General features: G+C 58.3%; 1 protein-coding gene across 1 annotated transcript in view; it reads right to left on the bottom strand.

The window, feature by feature from the left end:
* MYO15B (myosin XVB) overlaps positions 1 to 15,318 on the bottom strand; it is a 29,720-nt gene extending 14,402 nt beyond the window's left edge. Inside the window, 23 exon segments of the mRNA XM_055579584.1 lie at positions 171 to 227; positions 882 to 975; positions 3,935 to 4,098; positions 4,333 to 4,450; positions 4,871 to 4,995; positions 5,147 to 5,192; positions 5,280 to 5,398; positions 5,602 to 5,679; positions 6,798 to 6,923; positions 7,870 to 8,001; positions 8,249 to 8,344; positions 9,351 to 9,483; positions 9,559 to 9,617; positions 9,728 to 9,841; positions 10,738 to 10,899; positions 11,032 to 11,145; positions 11,299 to 11,362; positions 11,509 to 11,612; positions 11,864 to 11,983; positions 12,258 to 12,336; positions 12,508 to 12,617; positions 12,784 to 12,847; positions 13,256 to 15,318. Coding sequence (XP_055435559.1) covers positions 171 to 227; positions 882 to 975; positions 3,935 to 4,098; positions 4,333 to 4,450; positions 4,871 to 4,995; positions 5,147 to 5,192; positions 5,280 to 5,398; positions 5,602 to 5,679; positions 6,798 to 6,923; positions 7,870 to 8,001; positions 8,249 to 8,344; positions 9,351 to 9,483; positions 9,559 to 9,617; positions 9,728 to 9,841; positions 10,738 to 10,899; positions 11,032 to 11,145; positions 11,299 to 11,362; positions 11,509 to 11,612; positions 11,864 to 11,983; positions 12,258 to 12,336; positions 12,508 to 12,617; positions 12,784 to 12,847; positions 13,256 to 15,318 — 4,341 coding nt within the window.
* Between the last annotated feature and the right edge of the window lie 595 nt (positions 15,319 to 15,913).

Genomic DNA, 15,913 nt, shown 5'->3' with positions numbered 1-15,913 from the left:
CCTCAGAGTGAAACCAAGGGCACCCAGGGCTCTTCTTGGGGGGCACAATGGATGGGCCTGAGGACAGGACCCATCTCGGCACCCTTGGGACCCCACGCTCCCCCTCAAGCCAGGCCAGGTTCAGCAGGCTCATGACCCAGCAGACACTCTCCAGCTTCCAGACCACCTACCATGCTTGGCACCGTCTCGAAGGCCCCGATGCTGTGCCAGATGCGCCGACGCCCAAGCTGTTGGGGGAGATATGGGAGGAGGTGGTGTCCCCGTGAAGTGCCACCCCGAGCTCCCTCGAGGTTCCTCGCCCACTGGGCAGTTCAGCTGACCCCTCCTCCTCCCAGGAGGCCGGGCACCAGCGGAACAGGTGTGGGTGGACCCCAGGGGGCTGGCGTCTGCCCCCTGCCCTCCAGAGCCCTCACCAGCCGAAGTACTGTGGCTGTCACTGCCTGTCTGCCGGGACCGGGAAGAGGGCAGGAGGAAGGGAAGAAATGGTCCTTGGGGAACAAAGTCCAGGCAGGGAGGGGCAGGAGATGGGGCCAGCGTGTAGGCATTGACCTTTGAGCTGCTTTATGGCCCTCACATCGGAGTCATCGGGCAAGACAGGGAGCAGCCCAAGGGGCCCCTGGAGGGGATGGAGGCACCCCAGCCGGCAGAGAGAGTCAGGCCCTGGCATGAAGGAAGGTGATGAGCTCCCAGAGGCCCTAGGCTGCCCTGGCCAGGCAGCGAGGACGGGACGCTCCGCCAGCAGTGGTCCCTGAGGCCTCGCCCCTCGTGTGGCTGGGCGTGGAAGGTGGTCACTGTCATCATTTGGCCAGCTGGATGGGCAAAGGCTGGCTTGGCTTCTCCCCTGAGCACACCCCAGGCAGCACCCCACCCGTGGGCTTCACCTGTGGTCTCCGCCGTCTCCAGAGCAGGGGCTGGGCTGCCAGCACGATGGTGTTCAGCTGCCCCAGAGCTGCCTGCCGCCGGAGGTACCGCTTCCTGGAGGCCGGGAAGGGGGCTGGTGAGGAGTCCACGCTCACACCCAATACCCGGATCCTCCAAGTCAAGACATGAGTGTAAAACCAGAGCCCAGTGAAGCGCCCGGCTACCTAACAAGCAACGGGGAAAGGACAGGACAGAAGAGCAAGTGAACCCAGAGGCTGCTGTGCACAGGGCTGAGGCCTGAGGCTCTGGAGCCAGCCACCCGGGCGCCTTCCTCTACTGTTTCGTCACAGCAGTCTTGGATAAGGTCTTTACCTCTCTGGGTTTTGGGGTGTTTTTTGGACATGCTCGTGGCTTGTAGGATCTTAGGTCCCCACCCAGGGATTGAACCCACACCCTTGACAGTGAAGTGCTGAGTCCTAACCACTGGACCGCTGGAGAATTCCCTACTTCACCTCTTCGTGTTTTTTATTTTCATCACCTCTAAAAGGAGAATTATTGGACTGTCTGCTCCACAAGAAGATGAAATGAATTAAGAGGTGTGTTTGGAATAGAGTCTGGCACATTACTATTTAAGAAACAGAACTTTTTTTCCCCTCCCCCCAAGAAGAACTCCTAAAAATGAAAAAAATTACATCTCTGGAAGTCTAGTAGATCCCTGAAGAGACAATATCTTTGAGAATTTTCCAGATATAAGAAAGACCAGACTCCTCAAGGAAGCAGCCCTGAGCATGATAAATATTTAAAAATTAATCTATACACATTACTATATATGAAATAGATAAACAACAAGGATCTTATTTTTTACTGAAATATATTGGTTTACAATATTGCTGGTATATAGCAAAGTAATTCAGTTACAAATGTATACATACATATATATCTATATCTATATAGAATATAGAATAGAATAATATTCACTATCTTATAATTACCGATAGTGGAAAAGAATCTGAAAAAGAATATATAGAGAGATATACATGCATGTATATATTTGTAACTGAATTACTTTGCTATATACCTGCAACATTGTAAACCAATATACTTCAATAAAAAATAAGTCTACAGCTTTTTTTTATATCAAAGTACACTATCAAGAGAGGAGACTAATAAATAAATAAATAAGAGAGAGGGGACTGCTTGTAAATCAAATATTTGATAAGAGTTTAGTATCCATAGTATATAAAGAACGCCTACAACTCAATAAGAAACAAACCACCCAATTAAAAATCAAGCAGAGGACTTGAATAGTTGTTTCTCCAAAGAGACATACAGATGGCCAAGGAGAACATGAAAAGATGCTCAGCATAGTCCATTCTGAAGGAGATCAGCCCTGGGATTTCTTTGGAAGGAATGATGCTAAAGCTGAAACTCCAGGACTTTGGCCACCTCATGCGAAGAGTTGACTCATTGGCAAAGACTCTGATGCTGGGAGGGATTGGGGGCAGGAGGAGAAGGGGACGACAGAGGATGAGATGGCTGGATGGCATCACTGACTCGATGGACGTGAGTCTCAGTGAACTCCGGGAGTTGGTGATGGACAGGGAGGCCTGGCGTGCTGCGATTCATGGGGTCGCAAGGAGTCGGACACGACTGAGCAACTGATCTGATCTGATCTGATACTAGTCGTTAGAGAAATGCAAATCAAAACCACAATGAAATGCCACTTCACATCTGCTAGATTGCCGATAATTTAAACAGCAGAAAATACCAAGTCTTGGCGAGGATGTGGTGAAACTGGAAGCTGCTGGTCGGAAGCTAAAATGGTGCAGCCACTATGGAGAACAATCTGGCAATTCCTCAAAAAGGTAAAGACAGAATTACCAGATAACTTGGAATTCCACTCCAAAGTAAAGACCCCAAAGAACTGAAAGCAGAGATTTGAACTGTGCCTTGCGTGCTCATGTCTATAGCAGCCTTATTTGCAATAAACCCAAAGGCAGGAACAACCCACACGCACATTCAACAGACACATGGATAAACGGCTGTGGTCCACTTACACAACGGAACAATTTCCAGGTGTAAAAAAATATACGGTGTTCTGACACATGTTGCAAAAGGGACAAACCCTGAAAATATGTTGAGTGCAATAACCCAGATGTAAAGGGAGATATTGTATGAGTCAACTTAGATGACATATCTAGAATAGGCAAATTCACAGAAGCAGAAATTATCCTGCAAGTTACCAGGGGCTGGAGGGAAGGGGGAGTGAGGTATGATTGCTGAACGGGTACAGAGTTCCTGCTGGTGATGAAACGATTTCGAGGGACTTCCCTGGTGGCTCAGATAGTAAAGAATCTGCCTGCGTGCGATGCAGGAGACCTGGGTGTGACCCCTGGTCAGGGAGCTATTAATAGATTCCACATGCCACAACCAACGATCCGGCATGCTTCAGTTAAGACCCACTGCGGCCAAAAAAAAGAGAGAGAGTATTCTTGCTGCAGAGTGCAGAATGGACTAGAAAAAAGGACAGCTGGACTTTCCTGGTGGTCCAGTGGTTAAGAATCTGCCTGCCAATGTGAGGGATATGGGATCCAGGAAGATCCCAAGATCCAGGGATCTCCCTGGTCCAGGAAGATCCCACATACCATTGAGCAACTGAGCCTGTGAGCCACAACTGCCAAAGCCTGCGTTTGTACTCTAGAGCCCGTGCTCCGCAACAAGAGAAGCCATGGCCACGAGAAGTGTTGCAGCACAACGAAGAGTAGCCCCTGCTTATTGCAACTAAAGAAAACCCACATGCAGCAATGAAGACCCAATGCAGCAAAAAAAAAAAAAACACCAGTCAAGGAGTCAAGACAGCAGGTTTGAGTGACCTCAAGACCTCAGCAGGTAACGAGCTCCTCGTGGCTGGGGGCATTCAAGAAGAGACAGCAGAGGTATGGGCAGGGGTGTTGGCAAGAAGAGTCCAGTGCTGATGGGATGCAGGCAGACAGACTTGCCTCAAGGCCCTATGTCTCCCAGAGCCTGCCCCGCCACGTTGAGGAGGCCTACAGTCTCCGCGCCCCCCACACACCTGGCCTGGAGCCCACGCACATGAGCCTGCATCCGCGGCAGGAGGCGGAGGCGCTGGTGGGAGATGCAGACGCGGAGGCCTCGGTGCAGGGTCAGCAGGGCCTGGGCGCGCTGCTGGGCCCGGCACTGCTCCAGCTGCTGCCAGCCCGGCTCCCGCAGCAGTACCTGGGGGCAGAGGTGTGGGCTGGAGGCAGGCCAGGTGTGCAGGCAAGGACCACCCTGCCCTTCTCCCGAGGCTTCAGCCTCCTTCCAGGCAACCCGTTCTCCTGGGGTATCAGGGACACCCAGCCCACTCTGTCTCCCCACCACCTGGAAGAACCACCAGATTCTGAGAGGATCCCAGAATGCTCCTCCCATTTGCCAGCCCTCCCTGCCTCTCTGCACACACACACCACCCACCTGGGCGGCTCCCAGGTGACAGAGGGGTGACTCAGCCGCCAGCACCTGGTTCAGGATGATGCCACACCTTTCCCGGTCAGAGAGCTCGCCCTGCTCCTCGGTCCCCAGGGCCCGGAACCTGCCCAGGGATGGATAACTCAAGTCAGAACAAGCACACGAGCACCTCTCCCCACACTCATTTGATCCTCGAGCCCCTTGGGTCCATTCAGTCTGTAAGTCATTCAACAATGATTATGGAAAGCACCTACTAAGTGCCAGACACCCAGGAGAGTTTTGCTAAGAGGAGGAGAGGTGCATGAATGCACAGAGGCATGCAGAGGTGTGGGGGTGACAAACAGTGGAAGGAGACACAGATGGAGGGAGAGAAGGAGAGAGACAGAGAATGGAAGAAGGGAGGACTGGACAGCCGGCCCAGGGTCCCTGGGAAAGTGGGTCCGTCTTCCCCAGAAGGAGCCCCAGGTCCGCCAGCCACTCCAGGGGGGCCTGCCTAGTGAGTCCTGGCCCTGAGGTGCCTGCTTCCCCCCATCCCGGGCCCTACCTGTCCAGGAAAGCCTGGAAGGGCAGGCGAATGGGGAAGTTGGTGCTGCGGGTACACACTGCCTCCAGGATGCCCGCCTGGCGCAGTTGTTCTGCCACATGATCCACATCGAAGAGGCCTGGAAGCTGTGGCCAGGCAGTGCAGCAGAGCCAAAGACATGGAGTCGAGGGGCTCATAGCCGTGGGGAGCACGGGGCAGGGCACGGGAGTGGCGGGGGTGCTGAGAGGGCAGGGCAGGGACGGGAGGGCTCTGCGGCCAGGTTCTGGGAGGGCTCACCTTTCCTGGATTGGGGTTGAGGCACTGGATGAAGCAGACATGGCTCCTCGTGGGTGGAAAGGGGAGTCACGTGAGCACAGACTGGCCCCCTATTCAAACTCCCGGGGGTCAGGTGTGGGGGCACTATTCTCACCTGCCCAGCTGGGCTAGGAGGTCCCCCAGGGACTTCTGGAAGCGAGTGGCCAGCGTGGGTTTGCCCGGTCCGCCCCCAAACTCATCAGGCTCTGCTTCCTGGAACAGGCAGCTCACCAGCTACGGGGGGAGTCAGGGACTGTGCTGGCTCGCCAGGCCTGTCCACAGCCCAGCCCGCTCCCCGTCCCCACTCCCTGGGGCGCTGGGGTGGGCCGGCCAAAGGCTCAAGGTGCCAGGATCTTGAAGGCCAGCCCCTTGGGCAAGACTGTCTGGGCGAGGAGGACAGAACAGGGTCGGGGGGTACGGGACGGCCAGCAGGACACCTGCAGCTGGCTCTGGGCAAGCATCTCCACCACGGCAGGGTCAAGACGATCCCGGTTTCTGTTTAGAAACTTGTGAACCTGCGAGAGACAATGTGAGGCGGGGAGGGGACGTCAAGGAGAGAAGGCGGGTGTGGAAGCCAGTCCCTTCGGCAAGTGACCCAGCCTCTTCCCTCTGTTAACAGTCCAACTTCAGAGGTGGCCTTTCATCTCACACCATGTACCAAAATCAACTCAAAATAGAAGGATCAAAGACCTAAATGTAAGACGTGAAACCATAAGACTCTTAGAAGAAAACAAAGGGAGAAAGCTTCATGACACTGGATTTGGCAAGGAATTCCTGAATAGACACGAAAAGCACAGGCAATAAAGGAAAAATAAGCTGGATTTCATTAAAATGAAAACCTCTTGCGCATCAGAATATAGTGTTGAGAGTGAAAAAACAGCCCACAAAATGGAAGGAACTATCACATATCAGATAAGGGATTAATATCCAGATTAATATGCAGAACTCCTACAGTTCAGTTAAAAAAAAACAACACAATTCAAAAATGGACAAAGGACTTGAATAGATATTTGTCTAAGTAAAATACACAAATGACCAAGGAGCACATGAACAGATGCTCAACATCATTAATCACTAGAGAAATGCAAATCAAAACCACAATGAGATACCACTTCCCACCCACAAGGATGACTTGTTCCACCCCAAACCAGTCACCCAAATATACCATTTATACCAGGCCCCCACCCCCTGAAGCTCTCCTCCTGGGTAGGTGTGCAGTCATCATGAAACTCAGAAGGGGGAGAGGAGGTCCCTTTACTGAGTACCTCGGACGTGCCAGGCACCTGTCCCACCACTTCCATGTAATTACATCAATCCTCAGGACGATACTATAGGACAGGTTCCCCTTCCCATTTTACAGATGAGGACAATGGAGGCGCAGAAGGAGAAGCAGACTCCCTGAGGTCATCAGAGCCAGGTCCCATGCATACGCTCTGCCCCTCCGGGTCTGGAGGGTCCCAGGGCCTTGACTCCCCCACCCGCAATGCTTGCCCAGAGCTCAGTGAGCCATGCCCTAGGTGAGGCAGAGGGGCCCAGGCAGAGGGAGATGGTTAAAGCCTTGGAAGAGGCCTCCCGACACATCCCGCTCACCCATCAGGCGACTCCTCAGGGTCACTCTGCCCTCACCCAATACCTGGTAGGTGACGGGCCCGGCATAATGTCGCACGGTGAAGATGGGAAGGGGCAGCTGGGGCTTGGTGTAGCGCGGGTGGTCGCCATGGTGATAATGGCACTTCTGCAGGAAGGTGTGGTCCGTGGCCTGATGAGAGGAAGAGATGCTCAGGCCTCTGCAGGTGTGGCACCCCTGGCAGGGCTGTGCCTCTCTCCCCTGCCCCACAAAACCACAGCACTGAACACACGGTGAGCTTCGGTTTGGTCCCCAAGCTTTTTTAGGAGGTCGCTCCGTATCTGAGTCTTTATAAAGGGCACGACCTCTTTCCCAGGGACTATTTTGAACAATCAAGAAAAATCACGGAAGACTTGCACACCTCAGTCGATAAGATTTGGTGGCTTAGAGACGTTTGATAAAATTATTTAAAACAAACAGGGCTGGGGGATTTGAAGGCAGTTTTGGCAATGACTCCTGGGAGTCTGGTCTCACAGTTACAGGTGTTTCTGAGCAAGTTTTTCAAAGATACTTGTAAGAACCCATCCAGGGACTTCCCTGGCGGGCCAGTGGTTAAGAGTCTGTGCTTCCAATGCCAGGAGTGTGGGTTTGATCCCTGGTCAGAGAAGTAGGATCCCACATGCCGTGTAATGTGGCCAAGAAAATAAAAAAGGGGGAAGGATACAGTACATTTAAATGAAACATTAAATAGATGGGATTTTTTTTTTTTTTAAAGATTCACATATAAAAAAGTCATCCAGTAAGAGGCTATTTTATGGAGTTTAAGAACTTATAACAAAGACTCTTGATGAAACCCCAAGCCCCTTGCGCAGCCTGCATAGTCTGCACCACACGGCCCCTCAGGCACGATGGTCTCCCCCCTGCAGCGAGGACTCTCAGAGAGGTCAGCATTTCACTCAGGGTTATCCAGAGACTAGAGATCTGAACCCAGTGTGGCCACTGCCTTCCCAAGATGTGCTGAGGGCCTGTGGGCAAGGTCCCGGGACCTCAGACTTTATTTCTCCCCTGAGAGGTACTGCTGGCTTTGGCCTGGTCACCAGGCACCCCCACTCCTTGTCCCCCAACACGAAGGGCTCACCTGGGACAGCCATGTCTGGGCATCCAGGATACTCAGGAGGCTGTGCGGCTGGTCTACCAGGAAGTCCAGGCAGGACTCCTGCGGGGCCTGGGGGATGGGCACCCAGGGCAGCAACTCCCTCCGACACTCCTCCTGGGAACAGCCAGCACTTGGTTTGTGGAGACCACCCGTGTCCATGGGGGGCCTCATCTGAGCCAGAGCAGGGCTGACCCTCCCATTGTACAGATGAGTAAACTGAGGCTCGGAAGGACTGAGACGGCCTACAGCAAGGGGCTCTGGGGCAGGGCTCTCAGTGCAGTGCTCTCTCTCTCCGCCAGGAATGGCCTCTGTTCTAGGAAACAGCTGGGCCTCCCCGGCCTCCTCCAAGCCCGTCCCGCACCTCCTCCTGGGCCAGCAGCAGCCGGCTGTACCACAGCTGCAGACGCTCGCTGCCCAGGTTGTTGCACAGCTGCTCCAGACCGTTGACCCGCAGGGCCTGGGGGCACATGAGCAGTGAGGTGGGCACCCACATGAGGTGGGGGGCCAGGGCAGCTAGGGGGCCAGCACACAGGCCTGGTGCCCTTCTCCCCGCTCCCACCGCTGCCCACATTCTCCCAGCACCAGGCAGGATGCTGCCCCAGGGCTGATGCTGCCACCTCCAGGGTCAAGTCCAAAGACCCTGGCCCAGCGTGCGGCCGCCTCAGTGCTGCCCAGCCCCAGTCGGGCCTCCCCTCCAGCAAGCTGTCCCCCTGCCTTCTGCCTCAGCACCGCTGTGAGCCTTCGGGCCTCTGATCACAGCCATCCTGTGGTCTGGAAGGCACCTTTTCCTACAGCCTAGCTCAGGGACTATCTGAATGCCACATTCTCATAAGCAGAGTTCCAGGATGCTGCTTCCAAGAAGCCTTCCAGGAGTCCTCCTGTTAGAATTCCAGGCTCCTTCCTCTGTGCCCCCAACACTTGACCAGCAAGCCTAGCAGAGCCCCTGCTTCATGCAGCTTTGTACAGAGTTGTGTACATGCTCTAAAATACACACAAATGTGCATATGAATATACATAAACACATACAGGTGCCATGGAGAGGAGGCAAGAGCAGAGGACAGTGACGGGTGCCCATCTCATCCCTCCTCCCTGGCCTGAGGGGGCCAGATATTCTGGGAAGGGGTGACGAGCTTATAGAAACTCAGGGTGATTTGTGGGAGTCCCCTTCTCCCCCCGCCTCTTGGACACAGGAAGTGAGGCTGACCAATCCTGGGGTCTTTCACCGCCTCAAGGCTCCATGAGACTCTGCAACAAGGCCAAGCAGCTAGGACTCTCCAGAGGTGACATCACGACTGAACAGGGCAGACGGCTGTACCTACGGAGCCTGAAGCTGTCTCATGGACCATCTTATGGTCAGAGAGGCAAGCAGTGCATGAGTGCGCCCCACAGAAGAGCTGCTGGAGTCCCCAGGAATATCCAGGATGAGGTGGACACCCCTTTCTGGGCCCCACCCCCGGGGTGACCTCAAAGCCGTAGACATCGACGACAGTGATGGTAACCGTGCTGCCTGCCTCCACAGGGGACGCCAGCCGCGCGTTGGCCATCCTCAGAAGCCAGGTGAAGAGCCGTGCATACAGGGCCTTGGCCAGGGTGTCCCTGGGGGCACGGTGAGTGAGCCCCGTGCAGCAGGGGCCAGGCCCACTCCCAGCTCTCTCCTGTCCCCAGGGCTACCTGGCATCGATGGCACTTTCCACGGGCAGGGATCTCGAGACCTGGCCATAGGGCGTCTCCTGAGGGCAGAGAATGTGCAGCTGGTGCGCCAGGCCCAAGGCCCACCCCGGGGCTCCCCAAGCCTTTGGGTGGTCTGCTCAGGCCCCCTTGCTCAGGACCCTGGGCTCACCGTGACCCTCCGGGTGACTGCTCCCTCCAGGCGCTCGGGCGGCACCTGCAGCAGCCGGGCTGCAGCATGGATCTCGGCCCAGCTGGACACGGCGGCCACCTCCTGGAACTCCCTCTGGACGGAGGCGGGAGGGAGGAAGGAGCACTCTGCTTGTGGACTGGCTGCTTCCCATGGACGGGGGCAGCGCCACGCTCAGACCGGCAAGGTGCCCGTGACCCAGAGGTAGACCTGGGTGGGCGGGGGGTGGCTAGCTCTGGAGTCTGAGAGCCTGAGTGTGAATCCGACTTTACCTCTGCGCTAGCTGGTGGCCCCGACCAGTCTCTTCCTCTCTCTGAGCCTCGTTAGAGGGGAAATAATAAGCTTTATGTGACGGTGTTCTCAGGAGCACTAAATGGATTTCCCTGGTGGTCCAGTGGCTTAGACTCCATGCTCCCAATGCAAGGGGCCTAGGTTTGATCCCTGGTCAGGGAACTAGATCCCTCATGCCATAACTAAGACCTGGTGCAACCAAATAAATGTTAAAAAAAAAAAAAGAAACTCTATGTAGGGAATTCCCTGATGGTCCAGTGGTTAGGACTCTGCTCTATCACTGCTGAGGGTATAAGTTTGATCCCTGGTTGGGGAACTAAGATCATGCAAACTGCTCCGTGTAGACCCCCCACCCAAATACACACACACACACACACGTGAAGTCCCAGGTACATCATAGCCACTCAGTTAACACCAAGCACCCGTCTTAGGGTGGGGCCTTAGTGGGATGGGATTAGTATAGAGGCAGAAGACCTTAGTCTCGGTTTTCTCATTTATAAGATGGAAATCCAAAACCACTATAATATTGTAAAGTAATTAGCCTCCAATTAAAATGAATAAATTTATAAAAAAAAAAAGATGGAAATCCATCCACTTTCCGGGACAGCAGTGAGGCCCTGCGGGTGGCCTCCTGCACTCTGAGGTTACCACCGATGATGCACCAATCAAACCACCAATCCAGCGCCTCCGCGGAAGCTCACCTCTGACGAGGAGAAGCAGATGTTGCCCAGCTGCAGGACGGAGGCCAGCACAGCCCAGATGGCGGTCAGCTCCTCGGTGCACAAGCCCAGCGCCTGCAGGGCCCTCACCAGTCCCGTGAAGTCCTGGGCATCGTCCTTGTCCTGGAGCCTGCAGGCGCGGCCCTGCCAAGCACAGCAGAGCTCAGGGGTGAGGGACCTGCTGAGCCTCCCTCAGCCTCCCTCGCCTAGACCCTGAGCAGGGACCCCTCCCTGGGCAGGTCCTGTTGCCCGGCACTGGGGAGCGCCTCCCCTCACCTGGTTGAGGTAGTAGTAGGTCTCTGGCCCCTGCAGGGAGAGCTGCCCTCGTTCCACGGGGTCCAGCCCCGCCAGCAGCTCATAAAAAACATGAAAGCTCCGCTCAGCCTGGGCCTCGGGGGAGAAGGACTGGCTTAGGGGGAGCGGCAGCCAGGTCTTGTGCCCCGGGGAGCAAGGACAAGCCCCCAGGGGAAGGCAGGCCAGGGACACGAAGGGTCACAGCGCCTCCCTCTCCCCTGTGCTGGGAGCAGCGGGCCGGGGTCGTACCTGAAACACCACCCTCGAGGTCTCAAGCAGGTGATGTGACACAGAAGCACCCACGACGAGTCCACTGTGGGCACAGGACACGATGAGGGAGCCCAGGGTACACGCGGCCCGGGGCCCACCGAGGGCTGGACCCAAGGGTGGCAGTCTCGGGCTCCCAATCTGGGGAACCGGCCATGGGCGCCCCTGCCCACCTGGACTCCCGTCACTCACTGCTGCAGGCAGAGGCCCAGGACCTGGCCGAAGCGGCTGGCATTGGCGTTGAGGACTGTCTTAGCATGGCCAAAACTGCTGAGCAGGGGCAGCACGGTGTCCAGCTGGGTGGGCGGAGGGGACATTCAAGTATCTCTGGGCGCAGCAGCCCCGAATGAGGCATCCCAGACGAGGACAGTATGTGGGGCTCTGTTGGCCCACGGAGGGGTCGATTTCCCCAGCCCACCCTGCCCCGCAGTAGGCCATGCCTGGGGCTGCCCCCAAGGAGAAGCCAGAGGCCTGAAGACCACTCTCCTGGCCCAGAGGAGTGGGAAGGTACCTCTTGGACCCCTGGGCATGGCGAGCTGCCCCTCACCCGACACCCTCTCTTCCTTTGCTCCCACTCCAGGCTGTGTAGGAACTGCACCATCTTTTTGGCTGCCTCTGTCTTCCCAGAGCCGCTGTGCCCACTGCAGGAGAGAAGGGCTGGCAGGGCCTCCAGGAAGGGGCACATAGGGTGAACCTCAAATGGGCCCCAAAGCGGGGATGTGCCCACCTGGAAGTGATTCCCACCCTAAGGGAGGCTCCCAGAAATGCAGAAACATAGATCCAGGGCAAGGAGGCCAAACAGAAAAAAAAGTCCCCAAGGGGCACGGTCTTAGCAAGTCCAGAGCTGCTGCTCAGCAGTGGACCGGACGGGCAGTTTCAAATACGGACCTCACATTGTCCTCCTCCCAGCCCTCAGCATGGCCTGAAGGCTCAGCCACCACTCACCCCAGAAGGATGCAGGTGGCCTGCCCAGTGCTTTCAGACAGGCTATACGCCGATGCCGCAACGGCAAAGATGTGTCTGGGGGAGGAGAGTGGAAGCAGATGAGAGAGAAGGTTACCAGCGATGGGCACCCTGTGGTCTCCTAGGTGCAGGCAGGTCCTGCCCACAGTCCCCTTGACCTCAGTCAGTGTGACGTGCTGGGGTAGCCACCCGGTGGGAGCAGAGGCCTAGTGGGGCAAGTTCACATACGGGGTGGTGTTGGGGGTCTTCCCAGGGCGGTAGCTGGCCAGGACCTCAGGTGCGTAGAGAGGCAGGGCCCGGCGGGGGTTCAGAGCGAGCAGGAGGGGCCCCCCGAAGGTCTGGGAAGACAGTGAAAGCTCTCATCAGAATGTGGAGAGAGCAGGGTTCAGCACCCAGCCTAGGGAGGATGGAGGGGGACACTCTGGGGGGTGTGTGCCCAGAGGGCCCTCTGACCCCAGGGGAAAGGGAATTCCAGCCCACCACCCACTCCTGGGTCCCCCGTACATAGATTCGGCCCAGGTGAAACCTCTTCTTCAGACACAGCAGCACGGAGCTGTTGCACACTGGCCTGCAGGGCCGTGGGGTGGAGGAGAAGGGAGTTGGGAGCAGAAAGAGATCCTGGGTTAGCTGGCTGCAGAGACACCTCCACCAAGTCCCGCACCCTCTCCAAGCCCGTCCATAACACAGCCCTCCCCCCACTTGCCCCTGCTGAACAAGAGATCCTACCGTGGGGGCTACAGGCAGGACTAGGCTGCTGAGCCAGAAGGAAGCTTTGTGCCAATTAGAGAAAAAAAGGGCATCTGAATTCTCACCCCTCTCCTGCCCCTTCCAGCCTGACGACCCTGCATGGCAAAACCCCTTCGAAGGAGACCCTCCATAAAAATCGGAGGTAGGAAAAAAAAAAAAAATCGGAGGTAGGGTGGAATAGGAGAAGGTGTGACCCAGGCAGGGCAGGTTTGGGGCCCCGCCCACTCACCGCAGCCGGGCCAGGTCCTCGGTGTCTTCAAGGCCTTCCCCCACGCTCCAGCCGTCGGCGCCTCCAGGAAAAGGAGGCTCCTCCGGGCCGGGCACGAGGCTCAGCTCCAGGTCCCTCTCCAGCGCCTCCTCCACCTCGTCCTCTGGCTCCCACCGATCCCTCAAGGACCCGCGGGGGCCGGGGCTTCCCTCCGGCAGCCGGCGGGTCTCCAAGGTGAGTCGGGGCAGCAGTGCTTCGGTGCCAAGCCTGGGGTCCTTGTGAGGGTCCGAGCCCTCTGCCCAATGCACCGGAGCCGCGACTCCCAAGGTCTCGGGCTCCGCTTCGCTGCTGGAGCCGCTCTCGTCGACTGGGGGCTCTTCGTGGGGATTCGGGCCGAGAGAGCCGCGGGGGGGCTCCGCCACACCTTCTACACTGGCCTTGCGCCCTGCACTGTCCGCAGACGCCCCAACACAGGACCAATCGCGCCCCTCCCCGGCGGGGGCGTCCGCGGACCCTTCCTCTGAGCTCCGGCGGCTCAAGGTCCTCCCTGCCCCGTGGATCCTGGGGAACACGACGGCGAACTTGGGATCTGGAGTCGGGTCCTCGTCCTCCAATGGGTCGTGAGCTGGGCTTTCTGCAACCTGCGGGGAACTCGGGCCGCCGCCAGGGGGAGGCCTTGGTCGCCCCCACAGCCCCGCGACGCCCGCCAGGCTCAGCTCTAGACGGCGGCGGCGCGGCCCCTGCCCGCGGCTCGTCCCCTCGCTGGTCCCGGGGCCCCGCGCGCCACCCGCGCGCCGCTGGAGCTGCAGCCGCAGCCACCGCAGGAGCCCCAGGGCCCGCGCTACGCGCACGAGCCGGTCCTTGAGGCTGCCGCGGCGGGACCCGGCGGCCTGGAGAGCGGGGCCCGGCGGGGGCCTCTCGCGGAGCCTGCGGAGCGCCACTAGGGCGGCCAGCGGCGCTGGGGCCCGCGGCCCGTCTCCCCCAGACCCCTCGTCGCTCACGCCCACCGCCTCGTGCGCCTTCCCCATCACCTTTCCAATCTGGCGGCGCTGACCCCGAGCGGTCGAGACCTCGGCTCTTTCGGGCGGGGCGCCCCTCGGCTCTGCTTCGGGCTGCACCCCATCGTCTCTTGCATCCCCGCCCTGCCTGGGGTACTGAGAACCCCACGAGCTCCGGGGGATGCAGGCGGGGCTGCCCTCGAGGGGGCTGGAAGCTGCTGCTTTTCTGCTCGGGTCAGCCTCGCTGGCCTCAGGGACCCCGCAGGTCGTTCCTGGGGCTGCTCCTGGGCTCCGGCACGGCCCGGCCCCCTCCTGACTCGAGTCTGGGTCTGTCCCGGAATCCTCGGTCTCTCCCTGGGGCCTCGCCCCCGACGATCCTTCTGGGCTCTGGGGCTGCGAGGGGGGCTTGTCACTGCCTCTGCCGTCGCTGCTGCTTGGGCTGTCGCTGTTCTGGGGAGCTCCTGGGGCCTCCAGCGCTGACTCTGAGCTGGTTTGAGTGCCCCCCGAGCCCATGTCCGTTTGCTCCAAGTTGGGCCTCTGCTCTGGGGTCCCACCACCTTGGCTGCGGCTCTCCTGGGCCTCGTGGGCTTCGCTGTCCAGGCAGGAGCTGGCCCTGTCTCCGCCCGACGTGTCCCCGTCGAGGCTCCGTGTCTCTTGGCGGCCCTGCTGAGCCGAGCGTCCCCGTCGTTTTCCTCTCCTGCCGCGGTCGTGCTCGCGTGTCCTTCCTCCTCCATGGAGACCCTTCTCCTCCAGGCGCCCCCCGTGGCCGTCCCCCCGCTTGCCGCTCTCCTTAGCCCGGCATCCCCCACGGGCATGCCCGCTGCCTCCTCTCCCCTCGGAGTCCGGCGGCGGCCCCACCTCTGCTTGTCTGTAGTCCCTGTTCTTCCCTACAGTGGGCTTCCTGTGGGCACCGGGGGGCTCCTGGCCTTGCCTGGCGCTGGGCTCCCTGTGGGCCTTACGGTGGCCCTTTCGGTGTTCCCGGCTGGGCACGCTGTCTGCGCTGGCAGACCCAGATTCCTGCTCCCCCGAGGGGGGCCTCCCGGGTCCCTCCGGGCGCTGGGGCGCTTTGCCCTTGCTCCTGCCCATGGCTTCCCGGTGTCTGTCTCCTCTTCTCACCTCAGGAGCCGGCTGCCCGCAGGCGTGCCCTCAGCAGCACACCACACGGGCTCTGTGCTAATGGGGGCTACAGGCTCCATCTACCCGCCCCCCACATCTCCTGCCTTACCAGAGGGCATCAATAATGCAGGTGGCTGCCGGTCCTGACCTCCTCCGCCAACAATAGAGAGGAGGCCAATCAGGAAAGAAGAGCTGCAGGTGTGGACAAAGGCCGTGGACAGGGCAACCCTGCTGCCCTGAGTTGCTGCCAGCCTGGCCAGCCTGGCACCGGGCCGACCGAGGGGGCCTGCCCTCTGCCCTCTGCTCTTGCCTCACTACTTTGGCATCAGGGGGTGGGGGCGGGTGCCAAAAGAACCTGTTTGGGTCATCCTCCTCGTCCTGGGGGGCTCTAGGGGACCCACCCTCCTCCCTTAGCCCCTTGGAGGCTGGAACCAGGCTGACCTTGGTGCACGGCCAGAACCCAGTGAGGGTTGTTCGTTTTGCTGTTGTTCTAGATTGTGAAATATAATTTAAAGAAAACTGCATAAAACATAAATGTACACCTTGGACTGGTGTGAAGTAAGTA

The sequence above is a fragment of the Bubalus kerabau genome, chromosome 4, assembly GCF_029407905.1.
Source record: "Bubalus kerabau isolate K-KA32 ecotype Philippines breed swamp buffalo chromosome 4, PCC_UOA_SB_1v2, whole genome shotgun sequence".
NCBI lineage: Eukaryota > Metazoa > Chordata > Mammalia > Artiodactyla > Bovidae > Bubalus > Bubalus kerabau.
This window is presented reverse-complemented; position numbering and strand designations above follow the sequence as displayed.